The sequence below is a fragment of the Tamandua tetradactyla genome, chromosome 17, assembly GCF_023851605.1.
Source record: "Tamandua tetradactyla isolate mTamTet1 chromosome 17, mTamTet1.pri, whole genome shotgun sequence".
Taxonomy (NCBI): Eukaryota; Metazoa; Chordata; class Mammalia; order Pilosa; family Myrmecophagidae; genus Tamandua; species Tamandua tetradactyla.
In genome coordinates, this window is record NC_135343.1 from 743,929 (window position 1) to 762,531 (window position 18,603).

General features: G+C 39.9%; 1 protein-coding gene across 10 annotated transcripts in view; it reads left to right on the top strand.

Moving 5' to 3' along the window:
- The window catches only part of ZC3H8 (zinc finger CCCH-type containing 8), a 60,511-nt gene that overhangs the window by 12,076 nt on the left and 29,832 nt on the right, over positions 1-18,603 (top strand). For 7 of the 10 annotated variants that reach the window (XM_077133709.1, XM_077133710.1, XM_077133714.1 and 4 more), the window contains one exon: positions 17,454-17,683. In XM_077133709.1, the coding sequence (XP_076989824.1) occupies positions 17,454-17,683 (230 nt within the window). Of the gene's footprint in view, positions 1-17,448; positions 17,684-18,603 lie in introns of all 10 variants that reach the window. The other 3 variants (XM_077133707.1, XM_077133706.1, XM_077133708.1) reach the window with 1 other exon arrangement.

Consider the following 18,603-nt stretch of genomic DNA (forward strand, 5'->3'; position numbering starts at 1 on the left):
TATGGCGTTCAATCAAACTATCTACATAAGTTATATTAGGAAATGCACTAGTCAAAATATTAATTTTGTAACAGATAAACATTTTTTGCTTTAGTCTCACACAGAAGGTGACATTTTAAAATATTAATTACCATCTATTTTCAGTACCCTGCAATAATGAGATTCCTTTGTTCTTCCTCATGCAAAAACATTTTTAAAATTGTACCTTGTACATTTCACTGTTTAATACACTCTGGGCATTCCTAGATTATACCATCTCAATCTTTAACATCTATCTTTCTTTCTAATTTCAATATGTCCCCAGCCCTCCTCCCTCTATCATTCTCACATGTAGCTTCATTCAGTGTTTTAACATAATTATATTACCGTTAGGTAGTATTGTGCTGTCCATTTCTGAGTTTTTGTATCCAGTCCTGTTGCACAGTCTGTATCCCTTCAGCTCCAATTACCCAATATCTTACCCTATTTCTATCTCCTGATGGTCTCTCTTACTAACAAAATATTCCAAGTTTATTCACTAATGTCAGTTCATATCAGTGGGACCATACAGTATTTGTCCTTTAGTTTTTGGATAGTCTCACTCAGCATAATGTTCTCAAGGTCCATCCACATTGTTATATACTTCATAAGTTTATTCTGTCCTAAAGCTGCATAATATTCCATCGTATGTATATACCACAGTTTGTTTAGCCACTTGTCTGTTGATGGACATTTTGGCTGTTTCCATCTCCTTGCAATTGTAAATAATGCTGCTATAAATATTGGTGTGCAAATGTCCGTTTGTGTCTTTGCCCTTATGTCCTCAGAGTAGATACCTGGCAGTGGTATTACTGGGTCGTATGGCAATTCTGTATTCAGCTTTTTGAGGACCGCCAAACTGCCTTCCACAGTGGTTGTACCATTTGACGTTCCCACCAACAGTGGATAAGTGTGCCTCTTTCTCCACATCCTCTCCAGCACTTGTCATTTTCTGTTTTGTTGATAATGGCCATTCTGGTGGATGTGAGATGGTATCTCATTGGTTTTGATTTGCATTTCTCTAATGGCCTGGGACGTTGTAGTCCAGGTTCTTGACTCTCAAGTACATGAAACATAAATGTATTGTATCACGGCTAATTATAAAGAGAACACCCGGTAAACACTGCGTTCCCGCAGCCCACCACTCCATTGTCCCCTTTAAAATCCTTTCTCCTTGATTCCGCCTAAGGATAACACAGTTCTCAATTTTATAGTACCCACTTCATTGCTTTTCTTTTGGATTTACTACCCTTGTAGTAATCCCTAAGAATATATCTTTTTAAAAAAAATTTATTGTGTAATATAGCATATATTATGTTGTAAAGAAAGCAAGTAAAGAAAAAAGCAATAGTTTTCAGAGCAATCTTCAACAAGTAGTTATAGGACAGATCCCAGAGTTTGTGATGGGCTACCATACCATCATCTCAGGTTGTTCTTTCTAGCTGCTCCAGAACATAGGAGGCTAGAAGGAATAAATGTTTTTTTATCATCACAATCAACTTTTGTGTGTGTGTGTGTGAGTGTGTGTGAAAAATAACATACAAGAAAACAAATTTCAAAGCACAGCACAACAATTAGTTGTAGAGCAGATTTCAGAATTTGGTATGGTTTTACAATTCCACAATTTTAGGTTTTTAATTCTAGCTGCTCTGAGACACTGGAGACTTAAGAAATATCAACTTAATGATTCAGCAGCCATATTCATTTGTTAAACCTTACCTTTTCCATATAACTACACCATTACCTTTGAACTTTCTCCCATTCTTTAGGGGTATTTGGGCTATGGAAATTCTAGGTTGCTCATGTTGGAAGGGACTGTCGATGATATGGGGTAGGGAGATGGAACTAGCTTATGTTCTGAAGAGGCTGGGCCCTCTAGGTTTCAGAACTTATCTGGTCCAGGGATCCTTCTGGAGGTTGTAGGTTTCTGGAAAGTTGCCGTAGTGCATGGAAGCTTTGTAGAATCTTATATATTGCCTAGGTGTTCTTTAGGATTGGCTAGAGTGGTCCTGGTTGGGGGTTGGCAGGTTATGATAGGTAGCAAGGTCTAACTAAAAGCTTGCGTAAAAGCAACTGTTGCTTCCTATTGAAACGGAGCTGGAAGGATATTAAGGAATGATGAGAAAAAAAGGAAAGAAAGACACAGACGCGCTCAGGGGGTCTGAAGCTTGAGTTTACTTCAGACAGACTTCAGACAATTTTATTCTTAACCAGATCCTGGTTATATACCACAGGATGTCAACAGGTATGCAGGCATTTCCTGAGGGAGCAAAGTTCTTATCTTACAGTGTTCTTCATACTTAACATAACCATTTGGGGTAAACATTCTCTTCCTCCCAGACTGCTCTACATAACAATCTCCACAGTTCACTGCCGCCATCCTGAGGCCAGCTGCTTGCAACAAATTCTGTAGGTCTTGCTTTAAACCTTTGGCTCCTACATTTCCCCCTTTTTATTTTATAAGCCGAGGAAAACAAGAATCACCTTTTTAGGGTGACTATAAGCAGAGGTGACCGCGCCTGTCTTAGGTTGCCCTTAGGCTCTGAAGGGTCTTACCCGTCATTGGATGCCAGTCAAGCTCTCTGACTTTGATTCAGGAGGGAGCCAAGAGTTTTCGCAAGAATCACATTTTTAGGATGGTTATAAGCAGAGGTGGGTTAGGACTATAAACCCAATACGTATGACTGTGTCCCTGTCCTTCAGCAATTAAAGTTATATTTCCTATAATATACATTGCCCATTTAGTTATTTTCGTCTGGGTTGACATGTCTGGATTTTATTCTCTTCGAGGGAATCCAAACCGAGGTTCCGTCATCTGCAATGACAAGAGCAAATCCCTCTACCCCACACCTTTACCATTCCTGGTTTCCATAAATCATCTTTAACATCTTTCTAATAGATTGGCTGCAGCTGCAGTTCTGTTTGGGTTGTATCATTTTTCTTTCCCAAATTACTAAAATGTTGTTCTGCAGGAGTCTGATGAATTATCATAAATGATTTTTTTTTTAAGGTAAAAAGTGCTTTTGCTAATTGAACTTTAGGTGTACTTGTTTTCATAACGTCATTTTCCTGATCATCATCTCCCCCTTTTTGTTTAAAGAGCATAGACTTTAGCGTCCAGTTTGCTCGTTTAATAATTCCTTGCCTTGAGGGATTATGAGGAATTCCTGTTATTGAGTAATATTAAAAGTAGTACAAAATTTATGAAATTACTTTCCTGTATAAGTAGGACCATTGTCCATTTAATAGATTGAGGGCATCCCACAACAGCAAAAGCATTAAGTAAATGTGATTGAACATGGCAAAAACAATCTCCAGATTGTGCAGTAACCCAGATGAAATGAGAACAAGTGTCTATGATAACATGTACATATTGCATTTTACCAAAATGTGAAATATGAGTAACATCCATTTGCCATAATTCATTTGCTTTTTGACCGCGAGGATTAATCCCTGATGCAAATGGGAGTGCATTTAAAGGTCCACAGGTTTGACAAGTCCTAACAATGTCCTGAGCTTGCTGTTTAAATATAGACAGAAATTTCTTTCACAGCCGTTTGCTGTTGATATGAGTCAGTTTGTGAAGTGTAGTGGGATCTTGAATTAAACTCACAAGACTATCTGCTTGCTGATTTTGTAATGACAAAGGACCTGGAAGATTGGTATGAGCTCTTTATATGCATGATAAAAAGGATTAATTTGACTTCTGATTAATGTTTGTAAATGTAAAAACATTCAGGAGAGTTCATCTCTTTCAAACAAAGAAGCTGTTTTAATGTGCGTAACTGTTTGGCAAACATTTACAATCAGAAACGATATTAAGAGATTGTGGAAAACTTTGCAATACTTGAATTACAGCTGCTAATTCAGTACGCTGGGCTGAGGTATAAGGCATTTTCTAACTTGTTTTCCACTGGGGTGACATATGCAGGCTTCCCATTAATATTATCATCAGTAAAGACAGTAATAGCTAGCCGGGAAGCCAGAACTATTTTAGGCAAAATCCATTGCGTTCATTTTTAAAAATTGTGAAAGTTTTGACATAGCAAATGATTATTCATTTGTCCTTTAAAGTCACTTAATGCTATTTGCCAAGAGGTATTGAAATATATAGACTTTGAACCTCTTCCTTTGTGAGATCACACACTATGCGATTAGGATCATGACTTCTTAATTGATAATATTTTTGGTGACTTTTGGCTATTAAAGAAATAATCTTTTGCAAATATGTATTTAAACATTTTTGTCAATTGTTTGGTTAAAAAATCCATTTTAAAACACCATCTTGCTAAAATAGGCCTGTGGGAGATTGCAAGGTAAAGAAAATAATAAAATCAACAGGCTTTTTTAGATCTATTTGAACAAGCTGTCTTTTTTGAATGCATTGTTTAATTAATTGTAACTCTCGTTCAGCTGCAGCTGTTAACTGCCTTTTGCTTAATAAATCAGAATCTACTTGTAAAATATCAAACAAGTTTTGTAATATATAATTAGGAATCCCTAAAGTGGCAGGTAGCAAAAATGAAAGCAGAGTGTCAATAGTGACATGTACCCATAGTAAATGACCAGATTTTAAAAATTGAATTCATTGGATTGATTGAAAAGGAATGCAAGAATGTGGATTCTTTATAATTGGTTGTGCATTTTTGCTAATTTTAAATTTATTTCATGCAGTTTTTATATTATTTTCTCACAATAGTGGCCAAATTCAGATTTGCTTACATGACCGGGCCCAGTTGGATCCTCTGGGAACTGGCTAGGAACCAAGAGGAGCTTCCTGGGACCTAGATATCTTTCTTAAAGTACACCTCCTTCTGGGGGTATAGCCAGTCCTCCCAGCTAGAGTGTACATTTTAACTATTTCTTACCAAGGTCATGTGATAGCAATATCAGTTGCATGTAATGGCAACATCAGGTGAATAAAAAAGACTCCACAAGTATATTTTTTCCTTGCATTCAACCCTCAAATCTGATCTGCTTCCAATATAAGCCATGGTTATCTTGGGATAAATTTAGTTTATACATATATAGTTTATATAAACACTGGACAAAGCATTAAAGTATTTCGGCCTAAAGGAATTTAGGTATTTATATGATTTGAATATTATTTAGTCAGTAATAGATTCATTTATAGTAATAGTACTTAGATTAATAGATTAAGCCACCTGGTTTAGGGCAAGAAGCAGTTTTTGCCAGTATAATGATATACTGGCAAGGAGAAAATCAGTATTTTTTATACAGATAACAACATGATACAAGTTAATATAAGTTATTTTGATAAAACACAGACTCTTTGCTTTTTACCTAATTATTTAGAAAAAAAAGTTTTTTTTTTATCTTTTCATTAGCACAGCCTAAGAGTCCAAGAAACACTGTCATTTTAGACTCATTAAATCTTTCTTGATTTTAACCATAATTTCCATTTTTACAAACCCTCAGCACTTATTATATTAGTTTAGGCTTTGTCCCATATTTTTCTCATTTAGTAACAGTTATTCATTTTAGGATAAAACTATTCTGTTTTCCTATTAATAAAAATAAATCTTTCATATTTTTCATACTTAAATCATTACTTTGAACAAATATTTTACCACATTTAATTACCATCAAAATTAAATTTGTTAGAATGTTAAATACTTAAAATACTTTAGTTAATGCTTCAAATATGCATTAACTATCAATATATAGTTTTTAACAAGAATTTTTAGTTTTAAAATTCTTAAAATATATTTCCTTTTTAAAATATGAATAGGAGCTAAATACATGGCCAGTTTCCAAACCACTGCCTGTCGAGAATTTAAGTCAACAAAAGAAGATGGGGCTACCATTCCCACTCTCTGTCACAAGACTTTACCTGTAGCATTGGTATAAATCTCATAGAATAATCATTCAGACTAAACAAAGGTAACCTAACAGAATACCTTGAGTCAGAACTACAATCCCGAACTGCACACCCCGTTGGGGACCAACCTGCCACAGGAACCATCAATGAGCACTGACCCCCATTTGGTATGGCACCTTTCTCACTGACTACTTTCTAATTCAGGTGTACATGAATCCCTATATAAAGGCAGCCCATCAAGAACAAGCCCAGAAACCAATCTTTCTTTATCCTGCTCTGCCAAAGGCATGGCAAAGAAGCAATTTTTAAAATCTATCATAATAAAGCAGTTCTTAGAAATTACAACTGGTGTGGGCAAGCCAGGCTGCAATGACTCCATAGGCTGAACCACAGTATCAACTTTTATCAAATCAGTCAACATTCTCCATTTTCCTGACCTCCCTCCTGCAATAAATATTGGAGAATTCCAAGAACCCGAGACTCCTCTAAACGTCCTGCTCCAAACTGTTCCCAAATCAACCGAGTCAGAGCCTCAAACCTCTCTACGGATAAGGGCCACTGCTCAACCCACAAAGGCCCGCCTGTAGTATTTGTAGTGGGTGTCCCTGGAGCGTCTGCTCACTTAATGCTTTAAGAGTTCCCTTATTAGATCCCTGTTTGGGCACCAATTGCCGAGTCCGGCTCAAGCAACTGTCCAAACAGGGTAAGAAGGGGTAGTGGGAGATTGAGAAGAAACACAACTTAGAGTTTAAGACAAAGCATGAGCCAGGTAGTTCATTGCCTGACTGAACACAATAACCAAATAGAAACAGGAATATTTTCCCCGTTTTGTTATGTTCACTGCAAAGCCTTCATAACCAATTTCCATTACTTAAGATTTAAAACATTATGGCCTTAAGGCTGAAACCAACATCAATGTTTTTGAATGAGATCAAATAAGCTTACTAATTCAGATGTTTTAACAGGCACCCCAGTAGCTTTAACACACACACATACTCCTCCAGCCGCCTATTATGATTACCCGTTACCCTGATGATCCAAGGAAAATGCTTGCTTTACCAATATGACTCGAGTCCTCTTCTATCGGCTGGACACACGTGCCTCTAATGAGACTTTTCCTTGGTTCCTTAATATTGATTTGGAGTCTTCTTCTTCAAGCCTCACGTTGGGCGCCAAATGTTGCTTCTTGTTGAAACGGAGCTCGAAGAGTATTAAGGAATGATAAAAAAAGAAAGGAAGAAAGAAAGAAAGACACAGACGGGCTCAGGGGGTCTGAAGCTCGAGTTTACTTCAGAGAGACTTCAGACAATTTTATTCTTAACCAGATCCTAGTTATATACCACAGGATGTCAATAGGTATGCAGGCATTTCCTGAGGGAGCAAAGTTCTTATCTTACAGTGTTCTTCACACTTAACATAACCATTTGGGGTAAACATTCTCTTCCTCCCAGACTGCTTTACATAACAGTCTCCACAGTTTACTGCCGCCATCCTGAGGCCAGCTGCTTGCAACAAATTCTGTAGCTCTTGCTTTAAAGCTTTGGCTCCTACAAGCAACCTCCAGAATAGCTTCTTGACTGTATTTGAACTCTCTCTGCCACTGATACTTTATTAGTTATACTTCTTTCCCCCTTTTGGTCAGGATGGAATTGTTGATCCCATGGTGCCAGGGCCGGACTCATCTCTGGGAGTTAACTCCCACTCTGCCAGGAATACTTTCACCCCTGGATGTCATGTCCCACGTAGGGGGAGGGCAGTGATTTCACTTGCGGAGTTGGACTTAGAGAGACTGAGGCCACATCTGGGCAACAGCAGAGACCTCCAGAAGCAACCTCTAAGCATGACCTGTAGGTAGATTAAGCTTCTTTGCTGTCCGCATAAGCTTCACAACAGTAAGCCTCAAGGTCAGGGGCTTGACCCATTGATTTGGGTGTCCCTAATGTCTGACACAGTAGCAGGGGTTTTCCCAGTGGTAAAGTTTAATAGTTGCATATTTTTTCTCCCATCCCTCAAGGGGCTTTGCCAATACTTTTTGATTATCTGCTTAATATATTCTAGGATGTATCCAGGCATTACATTGAACTATATAGGATTAAAGACCCTCACTCTTATTCTGGGCATCCTGTGTCTGGATTGTTCAAATGATCTGTCTAGACAGGTTGAGTTAGATTATGTGGTACAGAAAATTTAGGTTCTGGACAGAATAAACCTTTCTTCCTTTGGTCTCAAAGAGTATGTGTGGTTCTGAAATACAGGCACTGTCTTCCTTACCCATGTGTTCTAAATTACTTTAACCCCAAACTGTAGCTTCGGTCTTGTCTCTAAGCATCAGGTTATACATATATAAAACAGCTTCTCACAATGCAGAAATAATAATTACCCCTCCTGACTAAATGTGTCTGCTATAAGAGCTTACAGTCTAGGCCCCTGTTTTCTTATAAGCGTTTTCTAAAGGAGAGCATACAATAATTGTTCTTTGGTTTCTGGCTTATTTTGCTGACCAATGTCCCACAGGTTCATTCACATTGTTGCGTGCCTCGTGACTTTGTTCCTCTTTGTAGCAGCACATTATTCCACCATATGTATACACCATTGTTTGCCAGTCTACTTCTCAGTCAGTGCATCCTGAGCCACCTGCATTCGTTAGGCATCATGTGTAATGTCCAAAGTCCACAGTCTGTCAACACTCTCAGTTTTAGACAATTTCATTTTTCCCAAGAGTCAGATAACCAATAAACACAATCTCACCAAATAGGAGATCTAAACCTCCCCTTAACTCTTTTCCCTTCCCCCAATTATTTACCCTTCCTCTTGCTGTGTGGTACTGCTGATGTTAAACATAGCCCATAGCATGCAATACAGTTTTCCTCCGTACCTGGATTTAAACACTCTTTGTACACGAATCATACCTTTGAAGTAGTTCTTTCAAGAACATATTTGTATTTCTAGTGTTAATATGTGGGACACATAGGTCTATACAACCCCTTCCAATCACGTTCACTTTCAACTAGGTAATATTATAGACGTACTAGAGAACACCTTCACTTTTATCTGTTCCCTTACGTTTGAGTTCAACCTCATCAGCTAACTGTTCACCCATCTCTAGCTTCCATGTAACTCTAAGTCCCCTATATTCTGTATTATAAACCTCTGATTTTACCTTTACCATGGTCATAAAAGTAGAGTCATACAGTGTCTGTCCTTTTTTTTTTTTAATTTTTTTTATTAATCAAAAAAAAGAAAAGAAATTAACACAGCATTTAGAAATCATTCCATTCTACACATGCACTCGGTAATTCTTAGTATCATCACATAGATGTATGATCATCATTTCTTAGTACATTTGCATCGATTTAGGAAAAGAACTAGCAAAACAGCAGAAAAAGATATAGAATGTTAATATAGAGAAGAGAATTAAAATAATAATACTAATAAAAATATATATATATAAAAAGGAAAAAGAAAAAAACAAAAACAAAAGATACAAACACACAAACAAACAAACAAAAAACCATATTTCAGGTGCAGCTTCATTCAGTGTTCCAACCTAGTTACATTACACTTAGGTATTATTGTGCTGTCCATTTTTGAGCTTTTGTATCTAGTCCTGTTGCACAGTCTGTATCCCTTCAGCTCCAATTACCCATTATCTTACCCTGTTTCTAACTCCTGCTGGTCTCTGTTACCAGTGATATATTCCAAGCTGATTCTCGAATGTCGGTTCACATCAGTGGGACCATACAGTATTTGTCCTTTAGTTTTTGGCTAGACTCACTCAGCATAATGTTCTCTAGGTCCATCCATGTTATTACGTGCTTCATAAGTTTAGTCTGTCTTAAAGCTGCATAATATTCCATCGTAGGTATACGCCACAGTTTGGTTAGCCACTCGTCTGTTGATGGACATTTTGGCTGTTTCCATCTCTTTGCAATTGTAGATAATGCTGCTGTAAACACTGGTGTGCAAATGTCCGTCTGTGTCTTTGCCCTTAAGTCCTTTGAGTAGATACCTAGCAGTGGTATTGCTGGGTCGTAATCCATTCTGTCATTCTATGTCTTTTGATTGGGAAATTCAGTCCATTAACTTTTAGTGTTATTACTGTTTGGATAATATTTTCCTCTACCATTTTGGCTTTTGTATTATATATATATCATATCTGATTTTCCTTCTTTCTACGCTTTACTCCATACCTCTCTCTTCTGTCTTTTCGTATCTGACTCTAGTGCTCCCTTTAGTATTTCTTGCAGAGCTGGTCTCTTGGTCACAAATTCTCTCAGTGACTTTTTGTCTATAAATGTTTTAATTTCTCCTTCATTTTTGAAGGACAATTTTGCTGGATATAGGAGTCTTGGTTGGCAGTTTTTCTCTTTTAGTAATTTAAATATATCATCCCACTGTCTTCTAGCTTCCATGGTTTCTGCTGAGAAATCTACACATAGTCTTATTGGGTTTCCCTTGTATGTGACAGATTGTTTTTCTCTTGCTGCTTTCAAGATCCTCTCTTTCTCTTTGACCTCTGACATTCTAACTAGTAAATGTCTTGGAGAACGCCTATTTGGGTCTATTCTCTTTGGGGTGCGCTGCACTTCTTGGATCTGTAAATTTAGGTCTTTCATAAGAGTTGGGAAATTTTCAGTGATAATTTCTTCCATTAGTTTTTCTCCTCCTTTTCCCTTCTCTTCTCCTTCTGGGACACCCACAACACGTATATTTGTGCGCTTCATATTGTCATTCAGTTCCCTGATCCCCTGCTCAAGTTTTTCCATTCTTTTCCCTATAGTTTCTGTTTCTTTTTGGAATTCAGTTGTTCCATCCTCCAGTTCACTAATTGTAGCTTCTGTCTCTTTTGATCTACCACTGTAGGTATCCGTTGTTTTTTCCATTTTTTCTTCTTTGTCCTTCACTCCCATAAGTTCTGTGATTTGTTTTTTCAGATTTTCTATTTCTTCTTTTTGTTCAGCCCATGTCTTCTTCATGTCCTCCCTCAATTTATTGATTTGGTTTTTGAAGAGTTTTTCCATTTCTATTCGTATATTCAGCATTAGTTGTCTAAGCTCCTGTATCTCATTTGAACTATTGGTTTGTTCCTTTGACTGGGTCATATCTTCAATTTTCCAAGCGTCATCCATTATTTTCTGCTGGTGTCTGGGCATTTGATCAGATTTCCCTGGGTATGGGACCCAGCTGGTTGAAAGGTTTTTCTGTGAAATCTCTGGGCTCTGTTTTTCTTTTCCTGCCCAGTAGGTGGCGCTCGTGGCGCTCGTCTGTCTGTGGGGCAGTCGGCCCGGGAAACCGCGCGTGGAGGCGGGGATCGCTGGCCGCCGCGGCTTGGGGGAGTGCCGGTCCAAATTGCCCAGCTGGCCCCAGACGCCAAGCGTGACGGGAGGGCCCCGCTATCCAACGTTCCCAGTCAGACCGGGGAGCCACGTGCGTGGAGGGGACCCCAGTCGCTAGCCGCCCCAGCCAGGAAAACGCGCACCCCTCGGGTATCTCACCGCAGCGGATTCTCCCTGCCCGTTCAGCCGTTCCAGAATGGGGTACGCTGTCTTTTTGGTCTCTGTCGTGACTCCGGGAGCTGTTTCATATTGTTTCTGTTTCTTTAGTTGCTTTTCTGAAGGAGGAACTAAGACCCGCGCGTCTTACTAAGCCGCCATCTTCTCCGGAAGTGCTCAGTGTCTGTCCTTTTATGTTTGGCTAATTACGCTCAGCATTGTGTCCTCAAGGTTCCTCCATCTTGTCATGTGCTTCATGATGTCAATTTGTCTTATTGCTGCGTAATATTCCATCGTATTATACATACCACATTTTGTTGATCCACTCATCTGTTGATGGGCATTTGTTTGTTTCCATTTTTTGGCAATTGTGAATAATACTGCTGTGAACATCGGTGTGCAAATGTCTGTGCCGTTGCTTTCAGCTCTTCTGGGTATATATCAAGTAGTGCTATTGCTGAGTCATAAGGCAACTTGATAGTTAGTTTCCTAAGGAACCGCCAGTCTTCCAGTGCCTGCACCATTATACATTCCCACCAGCGGTGCATAAGTGTCCCAGTTTCTCCACATCCTTGCCAACATTTATAGTTTCCTGTTTGTCTAATAGCAGCCATTCTTAAAGGGGTGAGGTGATATCTTATTGTAGGCTTGATCTGCATTTCCCTTATAGCCTGTGAAAATGAGCATCTCTTCATGTGCTTTTGAGCCATCTGTATTTGTGCTTCAGAAAAATGCCTATTCATATCTTCAGCCCATTTTATAATTGGATTGCTTGTTCTTTTGTTGAGTTGTATGATTTCTTTGTATATACAGGATATCAAACCTTTGTCCGATATGTGATTTCCAAATATTTTCTCCCATTGAGTTGGCTACCTCTTCACCTTTTTGACAGTCTTTTGAGGTGCAGAAGCATTTGATTCTGAGGTCTTTCCATTTATCTATTTTTTCTTTTGTTGCTTGTGCTTTGGGTGTAAAGTTTAAGCAGCTCCCTCCTGTTACTAGGTCTTGAAGATGTTTCCCTACATTTTCTTCTAGAAGCTTTATGATGCTAGTTCTTCTAGTGGTGAAAACTCTGTTTTCTCAAGAAGGCACCTTGAGCCCCTGAGAAGTGGCCAAAACTTTACTTGCCAGCAGGCTCAGAGGACTTCCATTCAAAGTCTGAGCCCCGAATAGTCTTGGTTTCCAAATTATAGAAGCTAATAAGCAAGGCAAGAATCACTGTGGCAATGGGCGGTAAACACTGGAAAGGTTCCTTTGTCTGAGATGGGACATGCTCAGAGGACCCCTGGGACGTGACCCAAGACAGGGTCTGCAGGCGTGACCAGGGGCAGACAGACGCTGCAGACATTTTATTTTATTCCCTCCTTTTTACCTGCTTTAGGAGTACATGATTTCTTACATACACTCATAAGGTGATATGCACGAGTATACATGGGCTCATGAAGTTATACAACAGTAATACTGAGGTGATACACACGAATTTATAAAGTTATATAAAAATACTGAGGTTTAACTTCTAAACTGCTTTGGTGTCATGACAAGCTTTCCTTGACCACATGGAGCTCACAACAACAAAATCTCAACAGAGTGCACTTAGAGAATAGTTTCAGGCCAAAGCCTAGGGACCTCCCTGGTCATTTCTGCACATGCTTTTGTTTTGGGAATCTCTAGGAATTCCCCCACTCTGAGTGTCCCCTCTCCTAGGAAACAGTTCCCTCCTCATGGTTCTGAGCACCATGCGAATGTCCTGCAGCCGGCAGTGCCCTCTCCCTGGGCAGCGTGAGTTGACTGCTCGGTGAGCTGCCTTCTACACAGGGGGAGTTCTTGAGTGGTGAGTCCCTCGGGCCATTTTCAGACAGAATGGGTCACACAGACGTGCTCCCAGGACCAGGGAGTCTCACTGGGAGCACGGTCTCTCTCTACACTGAACCCATGAGGGGTGGGTCACGGGCCAGGCAGGGCACCCTGAGACCATCAAGGTCCCTTTCTGAATTTGTAGTTCACCCTTTTTCTGCAGTTTTTCTCTGTTCTCTGGAACCCTGAGAAAGATGTTTCTGCAATTCTTGCTAGTTGTTCAAAGCTTCCGTGGGGGTGGAGCCCTGAAGTGTCTTGTTCTGCCATCTTGGTCATTTAAGAAAGGCCTGTAGAGTTGGTAGATGTCCTCTGCCGGTGGAGTAGGTCTGTCCTCTAAACAGGAAGCCTGACTGGGTGCTCAGTATGTGGTGGGCTGTGTGGACAGGTGGGTTTCCCGCAGCAGTTCTCCTTAAAACATTTTTAAGTATATAAAATATGTTGGATTGCAAAGGAGATTGATTTTTATTTAATTCTAGTTATCAGTTGCAATAAAATATAACAGTAATATATGTTCTTTATTAATGAACTAAGTAAGATGTATGGGTGGGTCTAATTCTTATTGTGATTCCGTGATGAGCATAAAGATTGTTTTGAGATCTGCAGCAACTATGTGAAAGTAAAGTAGGGTCAACTCCGTTTTCCCAAGAAAGCACCTGAGCCTCAGAGAAGTGACCAAAACTTTATTGCTGGCCGACCCAGTAAAGAAAACTGAATTTTCTTTGTTTCTAGGTTATATAGATTAGTGAGCAAGGCAGGAGTTACTAAGGGAACGGGTGGTAAACACTGGAAAAGCACAGAGACAGAACTTGCAGGTAGGAGATACTCTCTGGCCCTTAGCGGAACTCCTTTGTCCAAGATAAGGGCAGCTCCTGGACATGACAAGACACAGGCCTGGAGGCCTCCCTCCCTGCGCACCAGTATCTCCGGACAGGCTTGAGTAAGCTGGACGTGATTAACAGCACTGCAGACATTCTGCTTTTCTTCCTTCGAGAAGGCTTGAAATTATGTACCTTTCTGAATGCGTCAGTTTATAATGATGCACACAAATACACAGAGTAATACACACGAATGCATAAAGCGATACATAAATTCATAAAGTTATACAGTAGTACTGAGGTTAAACTTGTAAACTACCTCAAAAGTACCTGAGTTTTATTAGTGATGGTCTGCTGATAAAACTGTAGTTTGTTGCCTGTGTTCAAATGGAAGAAGATGCTAAATGTCAAGTTAGGTGCTGGTGAAGTTCAGTGTGATTTTTATTTTCACCTTGCAACTCACTGTGTTCTCTGAATTGTGTTGAGCTCCATTCTTAGACTTCGGGTGTGGCAGGCAGCGGCCTGCCTGGACTGGTGAATGGATGGCTTCAGGGAGGGCTTGCTTGCACTTGCTAGAGTGTTACCAGATAAAGTCCGAGGATTCTTCAGCCTGATGCACTCAGTTCAGTCAGCAGTTCCTGAGACACCAGGTTTTCAGAGAGAAAAAGAGTTTATTGCTACTACCTGCATAGCAGGAGGGCAGACAGCCTAAAGGCCTAAAATCTTCTCCCAGAGTTTAGCTCAAGGTTTTTAAGGATTTTAGCAAAGGGAGATGAGGTCATTTCAGATAATTAAGTTTAAAGCAGGAAAGGAGACAGTGTTGTTATCATTTCAATAGAACGTAAGTTGAAAGGAGGGGAGACAGAGCTGTCAGTTCAGTACTGAAGGTGTAAATCAAAAGGAGGAAGTAGTTAATGGCCGACTTCATTAGCATTAGGGCCTGTGGTCTACAAGAGAATGACCAGCTCTTCCATCACAAAGGCACAGGTTAGGGCTTTTTACACTCATTTCAGATATCTAGGCAGCTGGACTACAATTCAGAGAGCTCAGGTATTTCCCTGTTTACTCTAGCATTCCAGAAAGCAAAAAGGAATTTATATAACGATTCACTAATTAAAATCATCCTTAAATCCTGATTTCTCAGTTTCAGGAGGGAGGCACTTCCCTTGGGGTCTGAGTACCTGCACGAGAAACTTTGGCGCTTTTATCAGATTTTCTTCAGGTTGGAGACAGACTACCCTTCTCTCTTGTCCGTGCTAAATGACTGGCAGAGAATTTGTTATGATAGCTTTGTCTACTTTTATGTAAAAATTTAATCATCATCATTTGTAGCCCCATTTTTCATATTCCAGCCTAAGCCCAGGCCCCAGGGCATAACTTCCCTTTTGTTTATTTGTTCAGTTCATTTAGTTACTGATGGATGTACTTCGTTCCCCCTCACCATTATGGAATTACTCATTTTTACATTCTTGAACTTTTATTTCTGTTACAAGTTTAATAACTGAATCAAAAGCAATAATATTTTTAACTTTTAATTTAGACTACAGAAGGGACAAAAAGTTGCAGTATCATGTTTGCACTTCTAAATTCTACCAAGAACTAACATCAAAACAATGAGCTTATAGCTAGCCTGAGGAGTCAGTGCTCTCTGGAAAGAATCAGTCATTCAGTAGCCTTCCTGCCTGCTGCGCTGGAGAAACAAGGTGGTTTACTCTCCTGGTTTTAATAAAGTTGCTGAGACATGGAGACATCATTCCTCCAGGCACTGGGTCCACCCCAGCACTGCAGGAGGCCTCTGGGTTTTGTCCTTCAGGGGGACACACGTCGCTCCTTTGGAGCATGGTAACGATTTGGTTCAGATACACTGAATGGAATCTCCTTATGTGTTCCACTAAGTTACTTCGTGGGAGCTGCTGCATGTTGAGCCTTTTTTTTTTTTTTTTAATTCCCCCTATTTCTGCTAAATAAAGTTAAGGGCTAAAACCAAGGTAAACATGATCTGTCACAGTTAGCAAGCTTCTCCATGAAGGACCAGATGTAGGTGCTTTGGGCCTTGGTTGTAACTAAGCAGGATGGGTGTGACTGTGTTCCTGTTAGACTTCATTTGCAGAAACAGGTGGCCAGGCCTAAGTTTGCCAACCCCTGGCCTGGCAGTCCAGAAGTTACGTTTGCAAGTTTGCTCTGTGTGTTAGTTGGAAAACAGTGCTCTTTCGTGAGGACTCGGAGATAGGAACTTAGTGGCATGGAGATGATGGGGTTGGTCTGTGTTCTCATCTGGTGTATTAAAGGTGCACTCTGAAGCCGTCATCAGGTTAACATCTTCCTCAACTGTTTTGGGATTCTTCAAGGAGGGAACAAATTCATTTTTAGGTGAATTTTCATGTCTCTGTTAGTATGCCTAGTTTGACGTTCCTATTAGAGGTAAGCCATTAAATTGGACTGCAGTATATTTTATAAGCAGTGACTCGTGTGTTGTGTGAGTTTGCTTCCTTAGTCAGTTATCATGCACAAGCGGAGGGGGGACCGGGCTCCAAGCACCTTGCAGAGCAGTTCCTTCGTGCCTGTGGTGAGCCCACTGTTCCTGCCCACAAGGGCAGCCCTTCAACACCTCATTTTTCTAAAGACATTCATTTTGATGAAGGTCTTTTCATCAGATGCATACATACTGATTCTAATTAGGCAGCTTGATGAATCATCGCAAGATTAGCACACCTGTATAACCTATACTTGGACATTTTTAATACATTGCTTTAAGTCATCTGCTGAGATCAGCATGGTCTCCTCCAGGCAAGCCCCCTTAACCTGGGCCTCTTCTGCGGAACCCTGGTGCCCAGGTGTCACCTTGGGGCAGCTCCCACAGCAGTTACAAAGCTGCATTTGAAATAGAAATGAGCTTGATGACGAAAAACTGGGCAGTTCTTAGTTCTGCTCCCATCACCCTCCTTCTTTGCCACCATTGCTGTGACACATCTTAAGTAGACGTGGATTCTCACTTGGGCAGTTTGGGTCCCTTGCTCTTTTATGAAATAATGAGTTATTGGATTAAAAAATTTAAAGTATAGTAGATGCAGAGAGAAATAAAATGTGAAAATTATAGTCCCCTTAACTTTAATTAAAGTTGGGGAATTTAGACTTCTAATTCAGTAAGTTGCATACAATGCACAAATAGATTTTCCCTCAAATCATCTTTAAGGATGAATATATCATACTGTTTTTTGTGGGTTTTTTTTTTTTTTGTTATTGTGGAGGACTTTAAATATCTAATAGTAGAGAAAATAGTGTATGAACCCCCATGTGCCTGTCCCAGCTTCTACGTGATCAGTTCATGGCTCACCTCATTTCTTCTCTATAGCCGTCTGTCCTCCCCTCCCATGTTCTTTTGAATCATGCTGGGTTTTTATGAACTGAAATTTTAATTTTTATTTAGTTTAGGCACTCAAGAAACTCTGCAACATCACAAAAGAGTTTGTCACGTAGAAAGTCAAGAAGTAAAGACTATGATATATATAGCGATGATGATTTCTGCAGTCGGGAAGCGGAGGATAATTTTGCTGAAGAACTTAAACAGTACATACAAGCTAAAGAAATGGCAAACACTGCACAGTTCTTACCTGTTCCTGAAGGGTCTATGAAGAAAGGGGGGATGAAAGCTACCCAACAAGGTGAGTGCCATACTGCACTGTTGGCGGTTCATCTAGAGAAGGGGTCACAGCGGTGCCTGTGCACCAGGGGGTCTTCCTGCACTTTATCCCATGACAGCATTGCAGTTTTCCCGGAACTCTATACCAGGTGTGTGCTTGCCCACTTGGACACCCCACCCAAGACAGGGCCATGCAGTGTACAGACGAGACTCTGCCAGGGGAGCACCAGGCAAAGGCCAGGCCTGTGCTGAAGGGAGAGAGCATAGTCCCCACTTCTGTGTGTGTGCGAGGGGCAGGTGTGCCACCTTCCGCTGTCCTTTGAAGGGGCTAATTGCTTAATGTCAGGGATGGTTATACATCAGACTATACTCAGAAGTATATTTGGAGGCCATTGAAAGGACATTTATAAATGAAATTCATAATCTTCTCATTTTACTATGCCCCTCTCCCCCCTAAAGTTTTTCTGCTATTCAACTAATGGGTCTGTAGATGAACTTAATCTATGTAAAACGTTTCTCAGTGAAAAATCTGACAGTAGTATATATAAAGTCATCTTAAAAGTTTGAAACACATTTGACAAGATTCAACATCCTTTCCTGCTGAAAACACTTCAAAAGATAGGAATACAAGGGAACTTCCTTAAAATGATAGAGGGAATATATGAAAAACCCACAGCTAATATCATCCTCAATGGGGAAAAATTGAAAACTTTCCCCCTAAGATCAGGAACAAGACAAGGATGTCCACTATCACCACTATTATTCAACATTGTGTTGGAAGTTCTAGCCAGAGCAATTAGACAAGAAAAAGAAATACAAGGCATCAAAATTGGAAAGGAAGAAGTAAAACTATCACTGTTTGCAGACGATATGATACTATATGTAGAAAACCCAGAAAAATCCACAACAAAATTACTAGAGCTAATAAATGAGTACAGCAAA